Below are 22,335 nucleotides of genomic sequence, written 5' to 3'. Positions count from 1 at the left end.
GAACTTCAAATGGTTTTTGGACTTTTGAAGAAGTGTAGCTCTGTTCCTTGCACTCTTCACAGAAATCAATTCCAGATGGAGATCTGGATGCACACATAATTATCTTAAAAGAAAATACAGAATATGCTCTATATTTTGAAATAAGTCATAAAAATACTTATCAATTTTACTATATATAATATAAAACATCTCTTTAAAAGAGACACCAAAAGTAAAGCTAAAGACTTAAGTGACCAACTGGAGAAAACATTGCAGCAGACATAAAAGACTAATATCTATCCAAACTATATGAAAAACTCCTAACAAATCCATGAGATAAAAAGACAAATCATTCAACAGAAAAATGAGCAGTGTTGGCAAAAGGCAATTCACGTCTAAAATAAATATATGAAGAGATGCCCATCCTGTCAGATATTTTTTTAATATAAACAATAAAAATGGTCATTTTTTACCTATTAGATTAATAAAAATTTTTTTTAAATCTAAATCAAATGTCCTTAGGGATATGGGGAGCAGGTACTCATTCCTTGCTGAGGAGAAGCTGTAAATTGCTACCAGTCATTTTGGAAGCCAAATGAAGTATCTCTTTAAAACTGCCTAACTCTGGCCCAGCAATTCAAAGTTTAGGCATACACTAGAGAAATCCCTATATGCACATAGTTATACAGGATGACATTCTTTCAGCATTGTTTGTAAACAAAAGGGAAACTACCCTAGTGTCCATTATAGACTAAATAGCTTATGGCACACTATACAAATGTAAACAGGTGAGATTAGGTGAGATTATACTCAAGTAAAGAAACCACATAGAAAAGTTGCAGAATGATATACATATATTTATGTAAAAACTGAAGCTATACATTTTATTTCCTGTAGCTATACATAACATGTATATACATTCACAGAAAAAGGTCTAGATGGAAAGTTAACAACTGTTACTTCTAGGGAAGGTATTGGGATTGAAGGTGACTATAAAAATTAGACTTGTCTTTGACGGTTTTACAAGTAAAATGTCATATACTAATTTGTAATTTAAAATGTAAAGAAAAAGCAATATGCACAGAATGATACATTTTAAGAAAAAATATACACAAAAAATTATCCTTTGTATTTCTTTCTCCCTCCCTTCCTTGATGGCAAACATACAGGAAAGGTTTTAGAAGATTACCTGCCAAAATGATGCTTTAATACTATCTAAAGCTATCTCCAATAAAAACAATACACTCAACTCCTCTATTCTCACCTGAAAAAGAAAGCTCAGTTCAAGATTTGTCACAGCAATACAATTTCAGTTTAGAACTCTTACTGTTTTAGATATTTACAATCTTCACATAGTACATAATTGTATACTGAAATTTTGCCATATCTTTAGAATATAGTATCTGGGGCAAGGAGAAATAGTTTTTAAAGTTACAACTTAAATCATTATTAACATTTAAGTCGATGGCTTTAAGTTTATATACATTTCTAAAAGAACAAAGTACCAAACCAGATTGGCTTATTTCCTCAGCAGTTTACTAATTGTACCTTTCACCATTAAACAAAAACACTTTGATAGTTAAAGTTATCATTGATCATCTCCTTGTGAGGACTGTTCCTTCTGGAGATTATTCTGTAAAGCTACATCCTAATTAGAATAGAATAGTATTGGTGTTCAAATACAACCAGCTGAATTTTACAAATGACACTATTTTTGAGTGTAAAAACTAACAAGTTTTTAGGACAGTGTGCTTTTGAGAATTGCTTATTTTTAATTCACATATTGAAATCTTGAACCACAAAAACAATGACGATGAGAAAAAAAAGTGCCAGAACTATCTGGTTTCACAATGGTTATGACAGAAAAGTATAGTCAGCAGTTTCTTCCCAAATAAAAAGGTCATCAGTGGGGAAGAAAAACCTTTGAAGGATAACCTTAATGTTATTTGGAATTTCCCTCACCTATCCTAGGTATCTGTTCAACTGCCTCCTATAGCAAGTTGCCTTGTGAACGCGCCTCTCATATAAAAGAATAAAAGAGTAAGTTAGAAAGGCTATAACGTAGACAGGACTAACTAGGCCAGTGTTAGAAAATCTGGATCTGTTTCTGAGATCCTGAGCAGACCTCAGCAGTTTCCTCTTCTGCAATGCAAGAGGGCTTCACTGTCTAACACACCTTCTGGCTCTATGTTTTCATCAAAGGCCACCAAGGAAGGAAACATGCCTTTTTACCTTATAACATGAAGGCATTTTTATAACTGTTTTATGTATTGGTTTTATCTTCAGTTTAGTTCAGCAATATTCTACATTAAACACCCAGCGTACCTCATATGTTACAAATATTCAAAAAACACGAGCTTGGTGATGACAATTCAAAAGAAGTCATATCCAAGTAACTGATGTGAAGAGACTCAGAAAATAAATCATTTGAGAATATTCTTTATGTCTTTAAAACAAAAAATAGGTATAATTTTATTTCAAGAAAGTATTTAGCATTTAAAGTGGAGAATGACGGACTAGTTGGTAGTGCTGGCATTTATTTTCTTTTCACATTGACACTTGGAAAACAAGGTTGTAAGTTAAACTCAATCTCTTTAATATAAAAGTCTTTATTTAGTCACCTAAGTTTATTTTTACAACAAAGCACTTTTAATGTAATTTAAAACACACATGCTTTGATTGAAGAGTGATTGTAAATGGATCCAGTTTTCTTCCAACTGTGATGACAACTTAGTCATTTCCTCTAGAAGTACTGGCTCTGAAGGAAGCATTTTAAGGTGTAACTGAAAAGAAAAATGATAGTTGAACATTTAATTAAGAAAATTAAAATTTTGTTTATCCTGGATTTAACTGTTTCACCAAGGAAGCTCAGAAGGTACTATTCTTAATTTTTTTTCTTAAATGCTGGTTTATTACCATCTCCCATCTCCCTCTCCTCTATTATGAGTTCCTTTATGGTACTGTCACTCTTTTAATAGAATTCAAGTGGTCATCACTCTCCTCCACGTAAGGACGGTCCTGATACAGATCCAGAAACAAGGTCCCAGTTCTAACACTAAATCTGTATTTCTGTGCTTCTTTTAAGTTTCTCCTTTCATAGTAACCCATTGTTAATGAATGACCTATGGGCCCTTTGCTTTATTTTCTAAAGATTTAAGTAAACTTATATTCAGGAAGGTAAATTTGGGAAAGAATATAGAAACAATTTATGGCATTTCTATTTTTTAATTCTACATACTACTTTTCAAATAATTTAAAATAATTGGATCAACTGAAAAGTTGTTTTAGATATTTATGGGATAAATGAAGAATCATATCTGCTATTACTGAAAATCAGCATCATCTACCTCCTTCAATACATTATACTACTGAGATAAACATGAGTTCTCTATTAGTCATAAAAGCAACTGTCATTGTCAAATCATTTGAAACTCCTTCAACCAGGATAGAAGTAAATACTTTGATTTCAACAGTAGAAAAAACAAAACAAAAAATGAACATAAAACCTGACTCTCTTCATGATCATTAAAAAAAAACCTGCCAAAATGTAACTACATTAAAAAGTTAATAGTTTAGTATACTGATCAAATGGATGACACACAAAAGTCAGGGGGTTGAATCAAAATTGTGTTAAAAAACAAAAGTCAACGAAAAACAATTACAAACTGCTGCCCTATCCAGCCATCCAGTATGGTAGTCACTAGGCACAGGAAGCTATTTAAATTAATTAAATTTCTATAAAGTGAAAAATTCAGTTTCTCAGTCACATTAGCCACAATTCAAGTGCTCAGTAGCCACACACGGTAAGTGTGGATATGGAACATTTCCATCTTTGCAGCAAGTTCTATCAGACAGCACTACTCTATAGGAGGGCAAGCTGCGAAGTACTGTTTTATATATTAGACTTACCTTTAAAAACAACGCAAGGTATGCCTGGGCTAACTCAAAATCACGCTTTTTGTCCAACATCATCCCGATCATTTTCAAGAAGCTCTTCATAACTTCTACAGAACCACCACAATCAGGAGACAAACTTCGCAGCTCTGTTTCAATTCCTGACGGGCCTAATTCTTTCAGAAGGTTAAGAGCAGCTTCATCTACATTAAGTTTTAATAAGAATCCAGTTATTATCTACAGTCATTTCTTTTAGGAAACTAGTTTACATTTCAAACCCAACACATACTTAAATTGCACAAGAAATTACTTCTATGGCTTAATTTTTGTTTTGCATTTTCAGTAATTTAAGCTTTTTTCCTATTAAGGCTGTTAAAATCTAATTAATACCTAGCAACAGACATTTTAATATGCTCATGAATCAGTCAGAACAAATCCAAATATAAGAAGGCTATAGAAGTATACGCCAAGTTATTAATAGTATTTGCCACTGGGAACAAGATGAGGTGAGGGAATTTATTTTTCTTTCTTTCTATTGTTATAAAAATTATAGAAGTACCACAAGATTATTAAGAAACATTAACACTACAGAAATATATGTGGGGAAAGACTCCACCTTAATCTTACCCACCCCAAATGTACTTCTTTTCCCTAGAAGTAAGCACTCGTTTCATATGCATCCTACGAAAACATATTCTATACACTTATAACTTTTATACGAGGTACTTGATATTACAATGGCAATGACTATGCTTTTAGCTTTTTGAAAAGGAACAACACCAATGACAAAAGTCTAATACGTTTTATTTTCTGTTCTTCAGTACATATTAAATAGTAGTGCTTTTTTTCTTTGTTCCCCCATAAATATAACAAGTTACTCCCTGTATAATCCTGCTATTCTTTAGCCATCAGTACCATTCGTTGACTTTTGCCAATGTGCATGTGAGTGACACTGGTATGAAAACAAAGCATTTGGATCAGAAAACAAGAGGATAAGTCAAACAGGAGAATGTGATTTTTGTTAATTGCTTACAGCTCTTACTATCATTATTAGCTACAGTCTGTAGCTTTCAAAGTTTAAATCTATTAAAACACTCAATAAATTTTAAAATTGCCTTTTTATGTGATAATTTGGTAATATCTGAAATTATCTAAGACAAAAGTCTCTGCTGTATTGCAAACTATATTGCAAACTGTATTTGTAAGTAAAAACAAAAGCAAAAAAAAAATCCAATTTTCCATAAAGAATAAAGGTTCTCAAAAGATTATTATAATCTCAATATCATCTGAGTTTAGTGTCACTCATTTAATATAACACAAAGCTAAAATTACTTAAGATTAAACCCAAAATTTCAGTCCTTCTGGTTTTTACTTTCAGCTACTGAGAAGTCTAATATTTCACTCAATCTCTTCATATAAAGTAAAATAAACTGAAATACTTGGTAAAATATTTTATAATTTAACTTACATTTATTATTTACCAGTCCTTCCTCAAGTTTCAAGCAGAAATCTGATTTTTGAGCCAAAATTCCAAGATTTACCACTTTAGACTTAAACAAAAACAAATACACATTATTCAAAAACCATAAATGTAACAAAAAAATGTATAGTTTATAATTAAAAGCTATCAGTAATTTACTCTATATCTGTAAAAGTGGGTCTTGGTTAAAACTACAAATGTAAAACACAAAATACGCACCCCATATATTCAGAATGCTCCCTCCAACTTGCTTCTTACCTGTTGAGGATCACTGTTTTGTTCAGGTGCAGCATATCTGGGTACAAGGCCAGGAACTGTTGGAATAAAAAACGGTGCTGATTTGGGTACTTTCGGTGGTTCCTTTGGTTTATTCTTTTTCTAATTAAGAGAAAATGAGAAAAGGAAAAAAGACTAGTAAGTAATTAAGTATTTAATTCCCACTTAATTTTTAAAAAGTCCAAAAGGTATAAAAAGGAATGAAACTTTTTCAGATTAGGATGCTAAAATAAAATCCCAACCAACCAAAACCACAGATATCCTTAAACTGGGATTCCCAATGCAAACCTCCAGTATTCTTGCTGATAAGGCAGAAGGAAAATGACACCGTTCAGGAGAAGCTCTAAGGCAAAAACAGCTCATTTTCCTGAAACATGGATATTTATGTGAAGAAGTAACAAGTAATTTTGAACTTCTTTTATACTGAAATACAACCTTTTCTGCAAAATGGGCTAGAAAGCAAAATTTACATAAATGCTCAACAGTTTTTCAAATTTCTTTTCTCCAAAAGAAATTTGGAGCCAGAGTTAGACTCCACCATTAGAAGTAATTTGGTGAAATTTTTTTGTGAAGCATGGCCCTCATTCTTCTATTTTGTTGGAATTTTTATTTTTCCTTAGTACTCTGTGCTTTTAAAAAGAGAATACTGTTGCTCATTTATAAAATATTTCAAGTGTTAGCAAAATTCTATCACAAAAACCTCCCTTGGAATTCCCACTGACAGAATTCAGTTTTGGTGACTACATTGTTACAGATCACAATCTCAGGAGCATATGGTAAACTGCCTAATAAAGGAGTCGCACAATTTTACCTTACCCTATTCCTCTTCCATTCTTTAGGAACCCTGGGGAGTTGCTTTTTGAAAGAAAGCCAGGGATACTTGTGGCCTCCTGGAGGCACAGCATAAAAGAAAGTTGTTACATGAAAGCCAGACAAAGCACTGCCACTAGCAATGAAAGCACAGCCCTTCTTTGTGATGGTAGAAAGTGTAGTAAGAGTCACAGTTACTCTTCTAACTCGTTGTTCTTGAGTTAGAAGGCAGACGGTCACTGAGTTGTAAATAAAAACAAAGGGCTTTGGAGAAGTTCCACAGGGCTCTGGAAATCACCTAATTTCATAAAGAAAACCTAAAGTAGAAAAGTTACCCACAAGACAAAAATAAAAATTCTAACCTCTTTCATTCAGAAGGAAATAAAAATATTGGAGGTGTTAGCATATTTCTCTCATAAAGAGCATTCACTCAGGTTTCTGTATGTTTTTATGCAGAACAAACTATATCTGAGCAAGAAGCAGAGTGGCCCCCAAATTTAGCTCAATTAATTGGACATTACTCTAATTGCTCCCTTCACACTCACCTACTTGTACTTTTTAATGTATTGCTTTTAAAGCTATTCCATAAAGTAGTCCCTTTATGGCTGACAAACTAGACAACATAATGGAGAGATTTCATAACTATGTGTCTGGACAACATACCTTTATGCTGATGCCCCATCTTTCAAAAAGTGAGCAAGTAAAAATAAGCACTTTTAAATTCTCTGAGTCAAATTAACATGTGAAAACCTCTCTCTTTTCTTACCCAAGACACACATAACTTTTCTTGGGCTAAGTTATTAGTTACAAAAATACTGCACCTTGTCATAATTATGTCAGTGTTCCTTACACTTTTTTTAATGCCAGCCCTTAATGTGACTTAGTACACACATAACCTCTGGTGACTGTATGCATTTCATAAAACCATACTTACCCTAATTATCAGAGGATAGTCTGAAATTTTCTACTCTAGTCTATACCTTTCAATTGCTTTTGCTACTCACAAATAGGGGTCATGAAACATGCTTTTAAAAAATTAATTTATGCCATAATTGTCCATTTTTAATGTAAAATTGTAAACTCCTCAAGGACAAAGGGCCTAAGATTTTTTCCACTGCTGTCTCAGGACACTACCCAGTACCTAGTTCATATTAACTTATGTCCCTGAACCCAACAGCAAATCTTCTTATAGCTGACAGAGCAGGGTGTGGTATGATAAAGGGTGACTGAAGCTTACTTTTAAAAAGACCAGTGAAAGTATTCTAATCCCCAAAATGTCTAGCAATAGAAACATCACACATTATGGCAATTTTTTTTTTTCTTATTTCAGAAGTTAAAAAAGTAATTTATTAGGCTGGGCTTAAAACATCCAATTTCTAATAGCTCTGTAGTTGCAGGCTATACTTTTGCTATATCCAAAGGTCCTTGATTGCCCTCAAAGTTGATATATATATAGAGAGAAAATCTTGCGATAATCATACTAGATTAAACAGCATTTAACCAAATGGTATTCTCTTTACTACCTTAGGCATCACCTGCTCCTGCTAAAGCCCTCAAAGTAAGGGAAGCTATCTCTACTAAAGAAAATACTTTTGGAATGTGTCTTTAGAGGCCAATATTAAGTGTACTATAGTATTACCTTAATAACATCAAGATTAAGAAGATTTTTCCACCGGGATTCAGGAAGGAGTGACAGAGTCACCAGCTGCTCATTCAACTGTTCTGGGGAGTCATACTCTATCATTTCATCACTTGGTTCTATGGTTTCTTCTGATAATTCTACATCTTAAAACAAAAAATTTTCAGGTAAAACAAATTAATGCTGAATGAGATTTTTATCATATAAAAGCAACTTAGTTCATTCTAAATCCATTAGTATTTCATAACATGTTCACTCAATACAGCCTTGTAAAATCTTTCTATTTATTTAGTTCATCTTCTTATTTTCTCATATTAACTACAGTTCCCATCACCAGACTCAAAACATTTCTCCACTGGTATACTATTTGATATCAATTCCACATCAATTATATCCTTGATAAATTCATGAAGTCATTCAAAATATTTCATATAAGCTAAAAAATACTTTGATTGAATGCATTAAATTTTGCCTTCAGTAGCAATATCCTGCACGTTAGGTTTATTATATTACACTTCAAAAACTACTTTACTATTTTGTGATTACCTTGGGTTTGACAAGTACCAGGAAGCATCACTACTGAAGGAACATAATCTGTGGGAAGTGGCCTTAATGAAACAACTGAATACAGGGAAATATTGGACCTGAGAAACAAAAACATAAGCAATATTGTAAAACTTATAAAAATATGTTCAGGGAAACGTCAATTACTGGTAATAATCTCCACAATCTTGAATTTGGCTATAAATTCTGATCACTTGTAAGTTAAAAAAAGATCTCAAAAATAGATAGCATTAATTTGAAAATGCTGATTCATATCACAGATGTCATCACAAGAAAGGTGTGCATACACATTATTAATGGAGTCTTTATTTCTAATGTAGCACAAAAAACTATTGGGTTGGCCAAAAGGTTCGTTCGTTTTTTCCCCTAAGATGGCTCTAGTAGCACTTAGTTGTCTTCAACTTCATTCAAAACAATTTTGTTAGATTGTATGTGACAGCTGTCATATCAGTGTGCATTTAAAAAAAGACATATCAAAATTGGTGAATTTTCGTGTAGCCATTTTAATATTGAAAATGGAAGAAAAAAAGCAACATTTTTGGTATATTATGCTTTATTATTTCAAGAAAGGTAAAAGTGCAACCAAAATGCAAAAAAAGATTTGCGCAGTGTATGGAGAAGGTGCCTTGACTGATAGAATGTGTCAAAAGTGGTTTGCAAAGTTTTGTGCTGGAGATTTCTTGCTGGACGATGCCCCACTGTCAGGTAGACCAGTTGAAGTTGATAGCGATCAAATAGAGACATTAAGTGAGGACAATTAATGTTATACTAGGCAGGAGATAGCCAACATACTCAAAATGTCCAAATCAAGTGTTGAAAATCATTTGCACCAGCTTGGTTATGTTAATCGCTTTGATGTTTCTGTTCCATGTAAGTTAAGCGAAAAAAACCTTGATTGTATTTCCACATGCGATTCTCTACTTAAACGTAATGAAAACGTTCCGTTTTTAAAACAAATTGTGACGGGCGATGAAAAGTGGAACTGTACAATAATGTGGAATGGAAGAGATCGTGGGGCAAGCGAAATGAACCACCAACAACCACACCAAAGGCCGGTCTTCATCCAAAGGTGATGTATATATGGTGGGAATGGAAGGGAGTCCTCTATTATGAGCTCCTTCCAGAAAACCAAACAATTAATTCCAACAAGTACTGCTCCCAGTTAGACCAACTGAAAGCAGCACTCAACGAAAAGCATCCAGAATTAGTCAACAGAAAACATATAATCTTCCATCAGGATAACGCAAGACCGCATTTGTTTCTTTGATGACCAGCAAAAACTGTTACAGCTTGGCTGAGAAGTTCTGATTCATCTGCCGTATTCACCAGACAATGCACCTTCGGATTTCCATTTATTTTGGCCTTTACAAAATTCTCTTAATGGAAAAAATTTCAATTCCTTGAAAGACTGAAAAGGTACCTGGAACAGTTCTTTGCTCAAAAAGACAAAAAGCTTTGGGAAGGTGGAATTAGGAAGTTGCCTGAAAAATGGCAGAAGGTAGTGGAACAAAAGGGTGAATACATTGTTCAATAAAGTTCTTGGTAAAAAATGAAAAATGTGTCTTTTATTTTTACTTAAAAACTGAAGGTACTTTTTGGCCAACCCAATATTTATTTGAGAGATCAGTAATGGATAATACTTTTATAAGGTAACATAACATCCATATATTTATATTGCTTTGACAAATGGCAACCTTCATATAAGGAAATTATAAATGAAGTAAAGATGGACTGAGAGAATTAAGTCAGAGAGTGAATATGCTGATCAGGTTCTTGGGGGGTTGCTGAACAGTCATGGATTTCCCCTTTCTAGAATGGTCCTCTAAGTGCTACCTGACCCTGCACCATGGCCTTGGATGACTAATCAAGATGTGGATACCTGTCCCAAAGTGGGCTAATCAGATTCTGTTTCCTAAACATAATGAATCTGGAATGGAAAATAAAAATTGGAAATATCAGATTCTGAGTTAATAGCTGTACTATATGCTCTTGTTGCTGAGGTACCACAGCTACCATTCTTCTCTTGTCTTGATTGTTCAAGCCTCAAAGATTCCAGGAGATACTCCATTTTGCTTATTAAGATGGCCAGAATCTATTTCTATTATATAGTGAATTTACTTTCATATCCTAAAAAGCCAATTAGAAAATCTTGTAATTAGAAAAGGAATTCATTTTTTCCTTTTCCTCAATAATAAGAGTTAAAAGAATTAGGCATCTAAACTCAGAAAACAAACAAAAATTTTCTAGACCCAGATAATGGATCATTTATTTTGAACTCTTATATGTTCATCACCATTAGAAGACCACCATAAAGATCTGTACATGGCTATGAAAAGTTACGCAACTAAAATGAATCTTAGAAAGTATTTTGCCCACATTTATGCCTTATTTTATAGATAAAGGAGTCTGAAGTTGAGAAGTGACTAGCCAAGGTCATCAAGGGGTATTGAGGCAGTGGCAGGAAGACCAGCCTGGCTGGGGATAGCCCTCTTCTAAGATTTTTAAACTCACTTATCTTTTCCGCAAATAAAAGCCAAATAGGATAACAGATAAAAATCAATCATGTAGTTTAGAATACACACTTGAGCAAAGCTATCTAAATTATCAAGCAGATGTTGACTTAGTCATAGACTTATGGTGAACTTTGTGACACTTCCATTTTATAAGTTAAAAAAAAAACCTAAAGGGCAATGTTAGCAACTATGATTGTCTGACAATATCATCTTCCTTTTCCTTCTTACCCCAAAGAGAACTGTATACAAGAACTTACCATAGATAAATTCCAAGGTGGTCCACATGGGAAGTGGCCAGAAAGTCTCCAGTAGGGGACATAGTAATATTAAGAGGAGCTGAGTCCAACAGAAAGCTGTCTATAAGGCTATAGAAAGAATCAAGATGTTAAAATATTTGAACTCTACCAAAAAGGATATAATTCACAAAATACATTTTTGCTAAAAGAACAAAGGGTAAGAGATGCAGAAATTTTCTTTTTTAAATCACCAACACCAGAAAGTCATCACTAACAAAGAGCTTTGTTAACTAAGTTACTACGTGAAAATAATCTCCTTAATGAGAAAGACCCAGAGCAGAGCACTAAATAGACCAATTAACTGGAGAAAGAGTTTCAACAACAGGGAGAATACAGGAGGAAATGCTGTTTTTCTGGAATGCCATTTTGGTAGACTTGGAAACAATTCTAAAGATATCACACATTTAAAATAGATTATCAGTACTCTCCTGTATTTGTTATTTCAATGAAAATAATAAAAGGTATAGGCAATAGAAGAAAGTAATAAAATCATTATAAATAATAAGAGAATGGTAGTGGAAAAAAAATTTGAGCAATTCTGTTTTTCAAATAGGTAACCATGCTATACATGAAACATGAAAATTCAGTCTATACAGCATAACCATAAAGCAGCTTATGGAAACTAGTCTCACAGCTTCAAATAGCTGTGAGCAGGGGTTGAAATTGGGGAGGAAAAGGGAGCAATCACACTCAAGAAGACGACTCAGAATAGGCTTCTCAGAAAACAGTGTGTGAGATAAGCCTTACAAATGGACAGGAATTCAATGGATGTTGATGGTAAAGAAAGCATCTTCTGGGTGAGGGAAATGGGGAGGGCAAGGTGAGGGAAAACACTGTCTAGCGAGGAGTGCAGTTTGGTTTTGAATACCAAACATCTGAGTTTGTTTTTGTCTTTTAATAAATGGAAAGTCACGACAGGCTTTTGAGCACATAGTGCTGTAATCTTCACTTTCATAAGAAAATCTGCTAGCAGAATGTAGAATATATCTGAACAGAAAGAACAGTGAGATTATGGTAGTAGTCATCTAACAAGCAGTGAAGATTTGAACTAGGATGGTGGAAGCAGGAAGTTTAACGAGGTGAATTTAAGAAGCAAAAGAAAGCCCTAACACATTGGCATCCTGCAGAAGAGGCTTCTTAGGCTGGCTAAGAGTGTGAATACCTTGTATACTTTAAGAGGAGTATACTGGTTTTAATCAGGGCTGTTTTAAAAACTACTTTGTTCACTGAAGCCAATACAATATCCATGAGAAGGCATGGCAAGATGACTGAAGCTCAGAATGTACATTAAATAAACCAAATTATTTCAAGAAAGCAAATGATAGGAGTTAACACTTTTTTTAGTGCTCCATGCTAGGAAGTATCCTGAGCACTTGTGCCTATTAATTTAATCCTCACAACCCTATGAGGCAGATCCATCCTAACTATACACATTAGAAAAATGAGGCCCAGTAAGATTTAAAAACTTGCTCAAGGTAGAAAGTAACTGAGCCATATCTGTCACCAAGCAGTCTGCACACTTAATCACTATAAGCTCAGTAAAACCATTACTGAAACTAAAGGTCCAACAGTTTGATAGCACACACACCCAAAAGAAGCCTACACTGGTGATTCATGAAGCACACTCTGAGCAGCTCAAAATGAAGAATTTCCAATGGAAGCATTAAATGACTTATCCATGATAAAATCTCTCTCAATGTGTTCATCACAGAGTGATTAACAATGTGAACCTTAACTAATGGATGCAAGGTAGTAGGACAGGACTAAAATTAGGAGCACTACAAACCAAAGTGTGCTCAGGACAATGACTGATGTTTAATTTTCACTTATGGGGAAAAAGGTGAGTAATAATCTGATTTCTGCTCAACCCTTCTTTGGAAACTCACAAGAACAGCTGCTCTTGGGGATCAAAGGAATTGGGGAGAAGGATGTTTGCTAAACACTTATTATATACCAGAGACTGTAAAATTATTTGTTAATTCATTTAATGCAAACAACCCAGAGCAGAAACTTTATCTCCATGTATACTGATGATTAAACGTAAACTCAGCAATTTCAGATCTTACCATTTCTTCTTTGTCTTAATATTTGTTCACTACAAGTGTAAGTGTGTGAGGGGTGAAACTCCCTAACATGTTCAGAATCTATCTGTTAAAAAGAGAAATCTACTGCTTGAGCAAATTTATTTTACTTGATACTATAATTGCTTTGGCAAATTCATTGTGCAGTGTGACTTCCACAGCTGTTGTGTGTGGGTAGGCTGGCCTTCCATTATGTAAAAGCATCAAATTGAGGAAGGTGGTTTCCACATACATAGCATATTTTACATGGCCACATTAGTTCATAAAGCTTAAGTCTACAGGCTTAATCCCAGACCTAACTACCATATAGTCTCCTGCTAATCCTACAAAATGGAAAGTCTCAGGTAAATTATGTTTTTTGAGAGAAAAACTGAAAAAAAATTCCCATTTTAAGGGATCAGATTTTCAAGTGCAGAGCTCCTCATAAACAGGTAACATTAACCCACTTCTGATTATATTCTAAACAAATGCAGAGAATGTCTAGATGTTCAATCTCCAAAGTGATGGAATCACCTTACAAAGGAAACTTTAATGAATAGAATAAAGGGATAGTTTTGCCTCAGTGAGAAATGCAAAACAATGTTCTACTGCAATTATTCTCATGTAATGCTCCTCAGAAAGCAAGGTCAGGGGGATGAGACAGAAAAAAAATGCAAAATTCTATTAAAACTATTTAATTTTATATTTTTCTCACCCCCAAAAGAGTTCAACCTAAACTTCTAGGAGATTAAAAGCAACCAGAAATTACAGGTGGTAGTGGTAGGGGATGAGAGATAATTTCAGGGATAAAAAATTTCAACTCTGGGGACTTCCCTGGTAGTGCAGTGGTTAACAATCTGCCTGCCAATGCAGGGGACATGGGTTTCAATCCCTGGTCCGGGAAGATCCCACATGCCACGGAGCAACTAAGCCCATGCACCACAACTGCTGAGCCTGTGCTAAAGCAGTATTTTATCAAAATAAAATAATAAAAAAAGAAATAAAATTTAAAAAAAAAAGAAATTAAAAAAAAATTTCAACTCTGCTTCTCTGAGAATCCTACAAACACAAGAAAATTTTCAGCACTTAAACAAAAAAAACTTTACAGGAAACAGTTCAGTACCTATGCAATTTGCTTTAATAACTTATTTTTTTGGCTGCATTGGGTCTTCGTTGCTGCATGCAGGCTTTCTCTAGTTGCGGTGCGCAGGCTTCTCATTGCTGTGGCTTCTCCTGTTGTGGAGCATGGGCTCTAGGCACACGGGCTTCAGTAGCTGTGGGGCGTGAGCCAGTAGTTGTGGCTCGCGGGCTCCACAGCACAGGCTCAGCAGTTGTGGTGCATGTGCTTAGCTGCTCCGCGGCATGTGGGATCTTCCCGGACCAGGGCTCAAACCCGTGTCCCCTGCATTGGCAGGTGGACTCTTAATCACTGCACCACCAAGGAAGTCCCTGCAATTTGTTTTAGATAGGCACAATTCCTGATGGATACATCTGTATGTTACCACACACACCAAAGGTTTACTCATACGTATCACTTTTTAGCCTTTGCAATGAGTATATTCATTCTCTACATATTTAACATGTTATGTAAATGATAAAACTGCTTACTGAAGAAAAAACTAGGACTCTCCAAAGGTTGCCATACTAATTATGTTTAAAAAAAATGGGGGAAATAAAAAAACCCAACAGAGGACTTCCCTGGTGGTCCAGTGGGTAAGACACTGCGCTCCCAATGCAGGGGGCCTGGGTTCGATCCCTGGTTGGGGAACTAGGTCCTGCATGCATGCTGCAACTAAGAGTCCGCATGCCGCAACTAAAAAGTCCACATGCCTCAGTGAAGATCCCTTGTGCCGCAACTATGACCCAGCACAGCCAAAATAAAAAAATAAATATTAAAACAAAAACAAAAAAACCCAACAGTTACCTATGGTTGTATGATGAAATACTGATCCTTCCTTCCTTATTATCTTCTACATCAAGAAAACCAAATCATCCTTAGAACATATGATACAACCCAAGCAAGGCTGATATCACAACTTTTGGGGAATGTCTTTCCCCTATGCTTATTACAGCAAAATCTCATTAACAAACTATGTTGCCTTGGGCAAATCACTTAACTTCTCTCTGAGCCTCCATTTCCTCATTTGTAAAAGAGGACTAAAAAACAGTACCTATACCTAATAGGATATGAGGAAAGATGAAAAATAAAAGCATATAAAGTGCCTAGCAGCTCATGGTAAATGTTAGCTTGGCTGCAGTTAGGCAGCAGCAGTTGTATGATACTGCTTTTCAACCTTTCTCATTTGCTCCACTTCAAATCTTAACCAAAAAAGTAGTTTTTTCTTTATTAAAAATATACTTTGGTCCAATCAGTATATTTTCTTTTAACAATCCCTATGTGACTCACTTCTTGCTCTGGTGTTTCTCCCAGCTTAATGCCTCTGTATTCACTTAAAATCGCCTGTGTTCACCGAAAAATAAGATACCAGAGTTGAAAATCTATAGATTTAAATCTGTTCATCTTTTTACTAAAATAAGAAATTCAGCAAAAAAGGCTAATGCTGAGTCAAAGACTGGTGGCTTTGAACGCTACTTTCAGATCCTAATTCTTCCATTCCCAAAAAACCTTACCACTTTAAAAAAATATTTTGCCAATGTAGTACTACTGAACATTAACCTGTCTCTCCCATCTAACGTGAACTTAAACTACTAAAAAGGAAAACGAAAAGGGCATTGTGTCAACTCTATTTTCTGTACAACTTTCCTACTGTAAAGTAATTCAACTTATAATGTTCACTTTTAGATAGAAGCAAAAGTCCAAGAAGCAAAAGACTAATCAATATTTCTAATGGTACCTTTAGAAAAAAGTTGTGTTTTTTTTTTTTTTTAATTAAGAAAGTACCAACTTGAGGTGAACATTTTGAAGCTGAAGGACACAGTCAACTAATTATATTTTGCTTTACTCTATTTTAAGTACAAAAGAGACACACCTGTGGACCAAACTCCCTAGTTATTAGAGTTGGACCCATTAGTGACACTCTTGCTGTGCGTATTTCCAAATCCAGTATGTATGCTGTATAGACAGCTCTGCCTCATTCCTATATCAAACTTAAAGGGAAATAAGTACATCAGGGTTTTTCCTTTCTAAAGGTCAAATTGCTTTCAGGTATGAGCTTATCTAATTCCTGAGAAAGAAGAAGAGTAGAATTGGACAAAACTTAGTTTAGGAATATTTCGAAAGATGGAAAAGTACTAGCTTCCTTCTCATCTTTCTCACGTATCTCTTTCCTTATGGTATGTTCCTTTTCCCATCACGCCTTTCAAACTCAATCTAAGCAATTCTATGTTAAGTGATATGATTTCAAATTGTATCTATTCCTACATAATTTTTAACAACAAAGTACTCTCTCAAATTACTGAACAGAATTAATGTTTTTTCTTCAAGTGCTGTTTTAGTGGCAAGTTTCAATCTATGGCAGATTTCTGAACACTGTTGGATTTTACCCAAATCTTAAGACACACATTTTCATTACTTTAAGGTATCTAAATGTCTTTTTTCAAGAATTACGTTCAAGACAGAAAATATATAATACACACAAAGCAAAGTGTTCTGATCTCTTAACTAAATTCAATATCAACAACAACAACAAAAACAAAAAAATACTCAAAACAGAAGTTTGTAGTCCTGAAGTATGATCTCTACTTTGGAGTATCAAAAAGGCCAAATGTGCTTTCTTAAGGTTTATGCAACTCACTTCTATATCTCAATTTTGCAGGAATAGAGAACCTAAGAGATTGGATTTTCCTATTATCTTTTATGGCACTAATCTCTGCTGTTAGAGATCAAAAACACTCCAAGGATAAAATATAGTCAGGTTAGAAAAATCCCCAGATATATTCACATTCAAAAAGTACATAATCCATTAACAACAGGTAAAAGTCACATGTAATGACAACGACTGAGAAAACCTCTGATAAGGTTAGAGATTTAAAAACTCACCACCCAGATGGAAGGTCCCAAGTTCTAATAGAGCAATCCATTGAAGCACTTATTAACCAACGACCATCAGGACTGAAAGCCTTTAAATTAAAAAAAAAAAAAAAAGAATGCATACATAAATATATGTGTGTGTGTATATGTATGTATTTCTGTATGTATGTTTGTGTCTGTATATTTAACAGCTTAAAGAATACAAGAAATGAAAAGATAATGCATGCTTCATTAAAAAATGTTTGAAGTATAAAATTTACATCTTATTACATAAAATACCATCTTATATACCACTGATTTGGATACAGCTAAGGACTAAGCTTTTACATGAATTATAAAAAGTTTTAAAAATGAATAGTTTCACCCAATTTTCAATTTCTACTCCATAATCTCCTATATTTATACAGTTAACAAACTGTATGACTACTAATTGTTTTTAACATAAAACTGCTGTTCTGAGAACATTCTATTAGAAATATTTTGTGAGCCTAATTTCAATTATAAAGTATCTGTGAAAGCAACAAAAGCTACATTTCCTTGAAAAGCATCTATATATTAGAATGGCTTTCCAAGGATGATTTTGAAGAATGCAAATTCTCTTAATATAGTGAAGTTACTAAAGAAGTCCTTCTGCTTGTACTTATAGATTCAGTTAAAAGTCTTTTCTTCCTTAATGATGTTTTATTTCCAAAGTATAAATTAAAACCACAATAATCAGATTTTCAAAATAAATTTAAATAATAAACTACTTATGCCACCATGAAGAAGTTATATCCTCTCTGTAGATAAAAATGGAAAAATAATAGCTCTCTGCCTGCAGCACATGAACTTTAAACCAAGTCAAATGTAAAAGAAGACCCAAAAGGAAAAACTTTAAGGTTTATAATGGTAGTAGATTGTTCATCCAGGAGTGTAAACACACCACAGGGATTATGACCATCCATATTAGCAAATAATAGTGGGATAAGTGAACTCCAACTTGGTCATGGGGCTACGATGATACTGTGGAAACTCAAACCTTAAGGTGCAGAGAACTCAATTTACAGAAGGATAGTGCAGATAATAAAGTATGGGAAAATGACTTTGATAGGTGAAGTCATGTTATAAATGCTCATAGATTTAATGGAACAGGAGTAATTTATTAGTGACTAGGGGAAACTCCAGACGTATAACTCAAAAGTAAAGTTTGAAAAGGAAAGAAATAGGAAGAGCAAGATGGCATTGACAGATGTTTTCAAAAATGCAATTTCATCAAAATTACTCCACTCCCACCCCCATTTCTATAGATGCTGTCACAACAAATTCTGTTGATGGGTAGTTCTGCCAATCTCTTATCTGCAGAATAACACAATTTCCTGACCATTAACCCCCCCACCCCTGATTTTTAAGGAAATGGGGGTAAACACTGCAAATTCAGATTTTTGGTGTGAGAACTGATAAGTAAAAGTAGCTGTTGGGAGTGTCACTAAGTAGGATTTTATTTTATTTTTTCTGTTTCAAGTAAATAAAGGTATCTGCAATTGATGCAAAGTCTTCAACTTACACTTTTTAAACTATAGTACTTATTACCATATTTCTCACTATAAGAACATAATAGTAAGCTAAAACACATTTTTATTAATTAAACTCTTTTGAAATTAAGATATATAAACTGTAGAAATAACACTAAACTAGAATGAACCAAGAATCAGATATTCCAGGTCTCCTATTAATTCATTATGAATGTAGAAAAACAGAAATGAGTTCTCTCAGCTTAGTTTAATATTAAGTCAAAAATGATACACTTATGTTTCAATGATTCACTCTCCAAAGTATATTCTGGCCTTGTTTAAAAAGAAAAAAATGAACTCTGGGATTTATACTTTAATGGCATTAACTTCCTGAGAAATATTAAACTTCTTTTAATTCTAAATTTTCCTTAAAAATCTCTTTTTTGAAAATTAGTCTCCTAATTATTTATTTTGAACATCTCCTCATATGATGAGTTTAATGCTATTAAAAGATAAGTTTCAATTATTTGAACTTTTTAAACCTAAACAGAAATAGAAATGAATCAAGTTTTATTTAAACATATAAAGTTTGTTTTACCATGTCATTTATTTGGCCTTGGTGTCCAGAAAACTCTCTGACAATCTTCCTAGTTTCTATGTCGAAAACACTAATGGAGAAGTCGTCCAAGGCGAGTCCCAGAATGCCACTAGCAAGATAAATGCAACAGTTTTAATGAACAAACAAAAAAAAACACCCTTGAACTAAAATCTCACAGTCATTTAAATTTTGTTAATCAAGTATACCTTTGGGGGAAATTAAGCAAAATGCTGTTCTTTTATATGAAAAGTCTGGTTTTTCCCACTTGGTAAATTACCTATAGTTGACCACTTTACATGAGGGTTAGGGTGCCACCCCTCTGCAGACAAAAATCTGCATATAACTTTACAGCTGGGGGACTTCCCTGGTGGCACAGTAGTTATGAATCCGCCTGCCAATGCAGGGGACACGGGTTCGATCCCTGGTCTGGGAAGATCCCACATGCCACGGAGCAACTAAGCCCGTGCACCACAACTACTGAGCCTGCACTCTAGAGCCCGCAAGCCACAACTACTGATGCCCACGTGTCTAGAGCCCATGTTCCGCAACAAAAGAAGCCACCGCAATGAGAAGCCCACGCACTGCAACGAAGAGTAGCCCCAGCTCGCCGCAACTAGAAAAAGCCTGTGTGCAGCAACGAAGACCCAATGCAGCCAAAAATAAATTTTTTAAAAAAAGATGATATTAACTTTACAGTTGGCCCTCCATGTCCATGGTTCTACATCTGTGGACTCAACCAACCGTGGATCATGTAGTGCTACAGTGAGTATTTAGTGAAAGAAAGTGGTGTGTAAGTGCACCTGCACAGTTCAAACCTGTGTTGTTCAAAGGTCTACTGTACTTAAATTAAGAACTAAAAACATCAAGAAGAAAGTCCATTATCATTAAAAGAAAAACTTTACCTGTCTCTATGTAGCAGCATCATATTTGGAGATGAATCAAGGCTCACAGAATGAATTAAAACTTTGTTTTTAAAGTTCCAGAACTTGAGTACTCCTTCACTACCAGTTGTAATTGTCAACTGGTTTAATCCATCCACTGCAACACCTCTAACAGATCCTTTATGGGCTTTAAAGCATATGTTAAAAGAAAAAAGAAATAAGAATTGCAACTGACTCTCTGAACACTACACAAAGAGTGATTCCTTTATTTAAATATCTAAGTTCCCACTATTTAATGCCCCTAAAATCTTTAAATTAATATGCATTTTAGGGAACAGAGAGATTATTATACCACTTGAGTGATAACAAAATCCATCAGGTTGATGCCATGAAGGTTTCAAAAAATAGTTAAGATTTTCTGCTTAATGCAAGGAGAAGAAAAAAAAGAACCTTTAATTTCTATAATATCCACTTTCCCCTAATACAACTATGACTTCATTCTCTTTATTTCAACATGGTGTTTCAAATAGATATAATGGCAGTATCTGCCACATACAGCTGATGATAACCCATATACAACTTTAGCAAAATGACTGGCACTCAAGAATTTAATAAATGCCAGCGACAGTTATTAGCCTTTATCTATATTACTTTTTTAAAAAATAAGAAAAAGAAAAAAAAATTCAATACCTTGATCCTTGCCAAAACTTCCTCGGTGTATACCCGACTGCATGTTATATACATCTACAGTTCCTGATGAGAGACCAATCACAGCAAAGTTTCCACAAGAAGTTATATCCACTGCCTTAAGGGAAAAAAAATTAACACAAATGACACAGAAAATAGCTAACATTTTTATTGTACTTTATGGTTTCCAAAGTATTTTTTTTAATCTACTAATTATCTCATTTTTAAAAAAAGAATGATAAATGAATTGCTTCGTTAATTTTCTTAAACATAATGTAATTGTATTTGGGTGTATTAGAAATATCTGTTTGATTCTATCTCCATTGTCTAAGAAGTATGGAGAAATCCATACTTCCAAGACAGCAAAACATAACCAAAGTTAACTCAATTGAAATTTGCTCAGGAGAATGGTATATCAACTGGTCTTCAATTTTTAATTTATTCACAACAGTACTAAAGTCAAAGCATTCCATTGCCTAATTTCTCATTACCTTACTTTTGTAATTGGTTTTATAGCGGATATAAAACTGAAACCGTATCAGTTGGGACGTCCAATGAAAAAGCCCAAAATATTTTAATTATAACATATTAGGAAGGAAATACATGAGATACTGCATGGAAAACATTTACTTTATAAGCAGTTTCTGTAAAATAAACTCATATTTTAATACTTAAAGTAGCAATATTATATTAAAAAGATGTCTTTTTTTCTGTTAAAAACATGAGACTGGCTATGTGGTGGGTCATGCCCAGAGAAATGCTTCATTGCCACTGTGTATAAGTCAGATGTCACCCACCCAAGAGTTAATTCAAAAGACGGTTGAATTTATGCCTAAAGAAACAGATGACTTCTCAGACCTAAAAGAAAATATTCAACAGAGGATATTTAACTGTGCAAAGCAGCATAAGATTCATACACCACTGAGTCAAGATATATTTACACAGCATCCACAGAAGTATGCTCCACTTACATCTATATTTTTCTAGACAATTATAGCTTATTAGTTAAAAAAAGTTTTAGACAGGAAATTATGGACTAACTTTATAAAGCATTCTATCTTCCCAAATAGAACACTAACATAATTTTACCTATTTTGAACAACTCATAAATGTTTATGCTATATTATATATTTATGCTCTCAGGAACTAGTAAAGATACTAGGCTATAACCTACAAG

The 22,335-nt window shown here is 34.0% G+C and overlaps 1 protein-coding gene across 1 annotated transcript in view; it reads right to left on the bottom strand.

Moving 5' to 3' along the window:
- Positions 1-820: 820 nt before the first annotated feature.
- The window catches only part of WDR36 (WD repeat domain 36), a 39,205-nt gene continuing 17,690 nt past the window's right edge, over positions 821-22,335 (bottom strand). The window contains exons 13-23 of the mRNA XM_036848444.1: positions 21,162-21,276; positions 20,493-20,658; positions 19,591-19,699; positions 17,512-17,591; positions 11,413-11,520; positions 8,625-8,722; positions 8,079-8,224; positions 5,612-5,731; positions 5,342-5,423; positions 3,889-4,076; positions 821-2,762 (exon numbers count right to left, since the gene is read on the bottom strand). Of these exons, the coding sequence (XP_036704339.1) occupies positions 2,613-2,762; positions 3,889-4,076; positions 5,342-5,423; positions 5,612-5,731; positions 8,079-8,224; positions 8,625-8,722; positions 11,413-11,520; positions 17,512-17,591; positions 19,591-19,699; positions 20,493-20,658; positions 21,162-21,276 (1,362 nt within the window). The 3' untranslated portion in view covers positions 821-2,612. The remainder of the gene's footprint in view (positions 2,763-3,888; positions 4,077-5,341; positions 5,424-5,611; positions 5,732-8,078; positions 8,225-8,624; positions 8,723-11,412; positions 11,521-17,511; positions 17,592-19,590; positions 19,700-20,492; positions 20,659-21,161; positions 21,277-22,335) is intronic.

The sequence above is a fragment of the Balaenoptera musculus genome, chromosome 3 (genome assembly GCF_009873245.2).
Source record: "Balaenoptera musculus isolate JJ_BM4_2016_0621 chromosome 3, mBalMus1.pri.v3, whole genome shotgun sequence".
In the NCBI taxonomy this organism is placed as follows: Eukaryota; Metazoa; Chordata; class Mammalia; order Artiodactyla; family Balaenopteridae; genus Balaenoptera; species Balaenoptera musculus.
The sequence above is the reverse complement of the archived record's forward strand: the minus strand, read 5'-3'. Positions and strand labels throughout refer to the sequence as shown.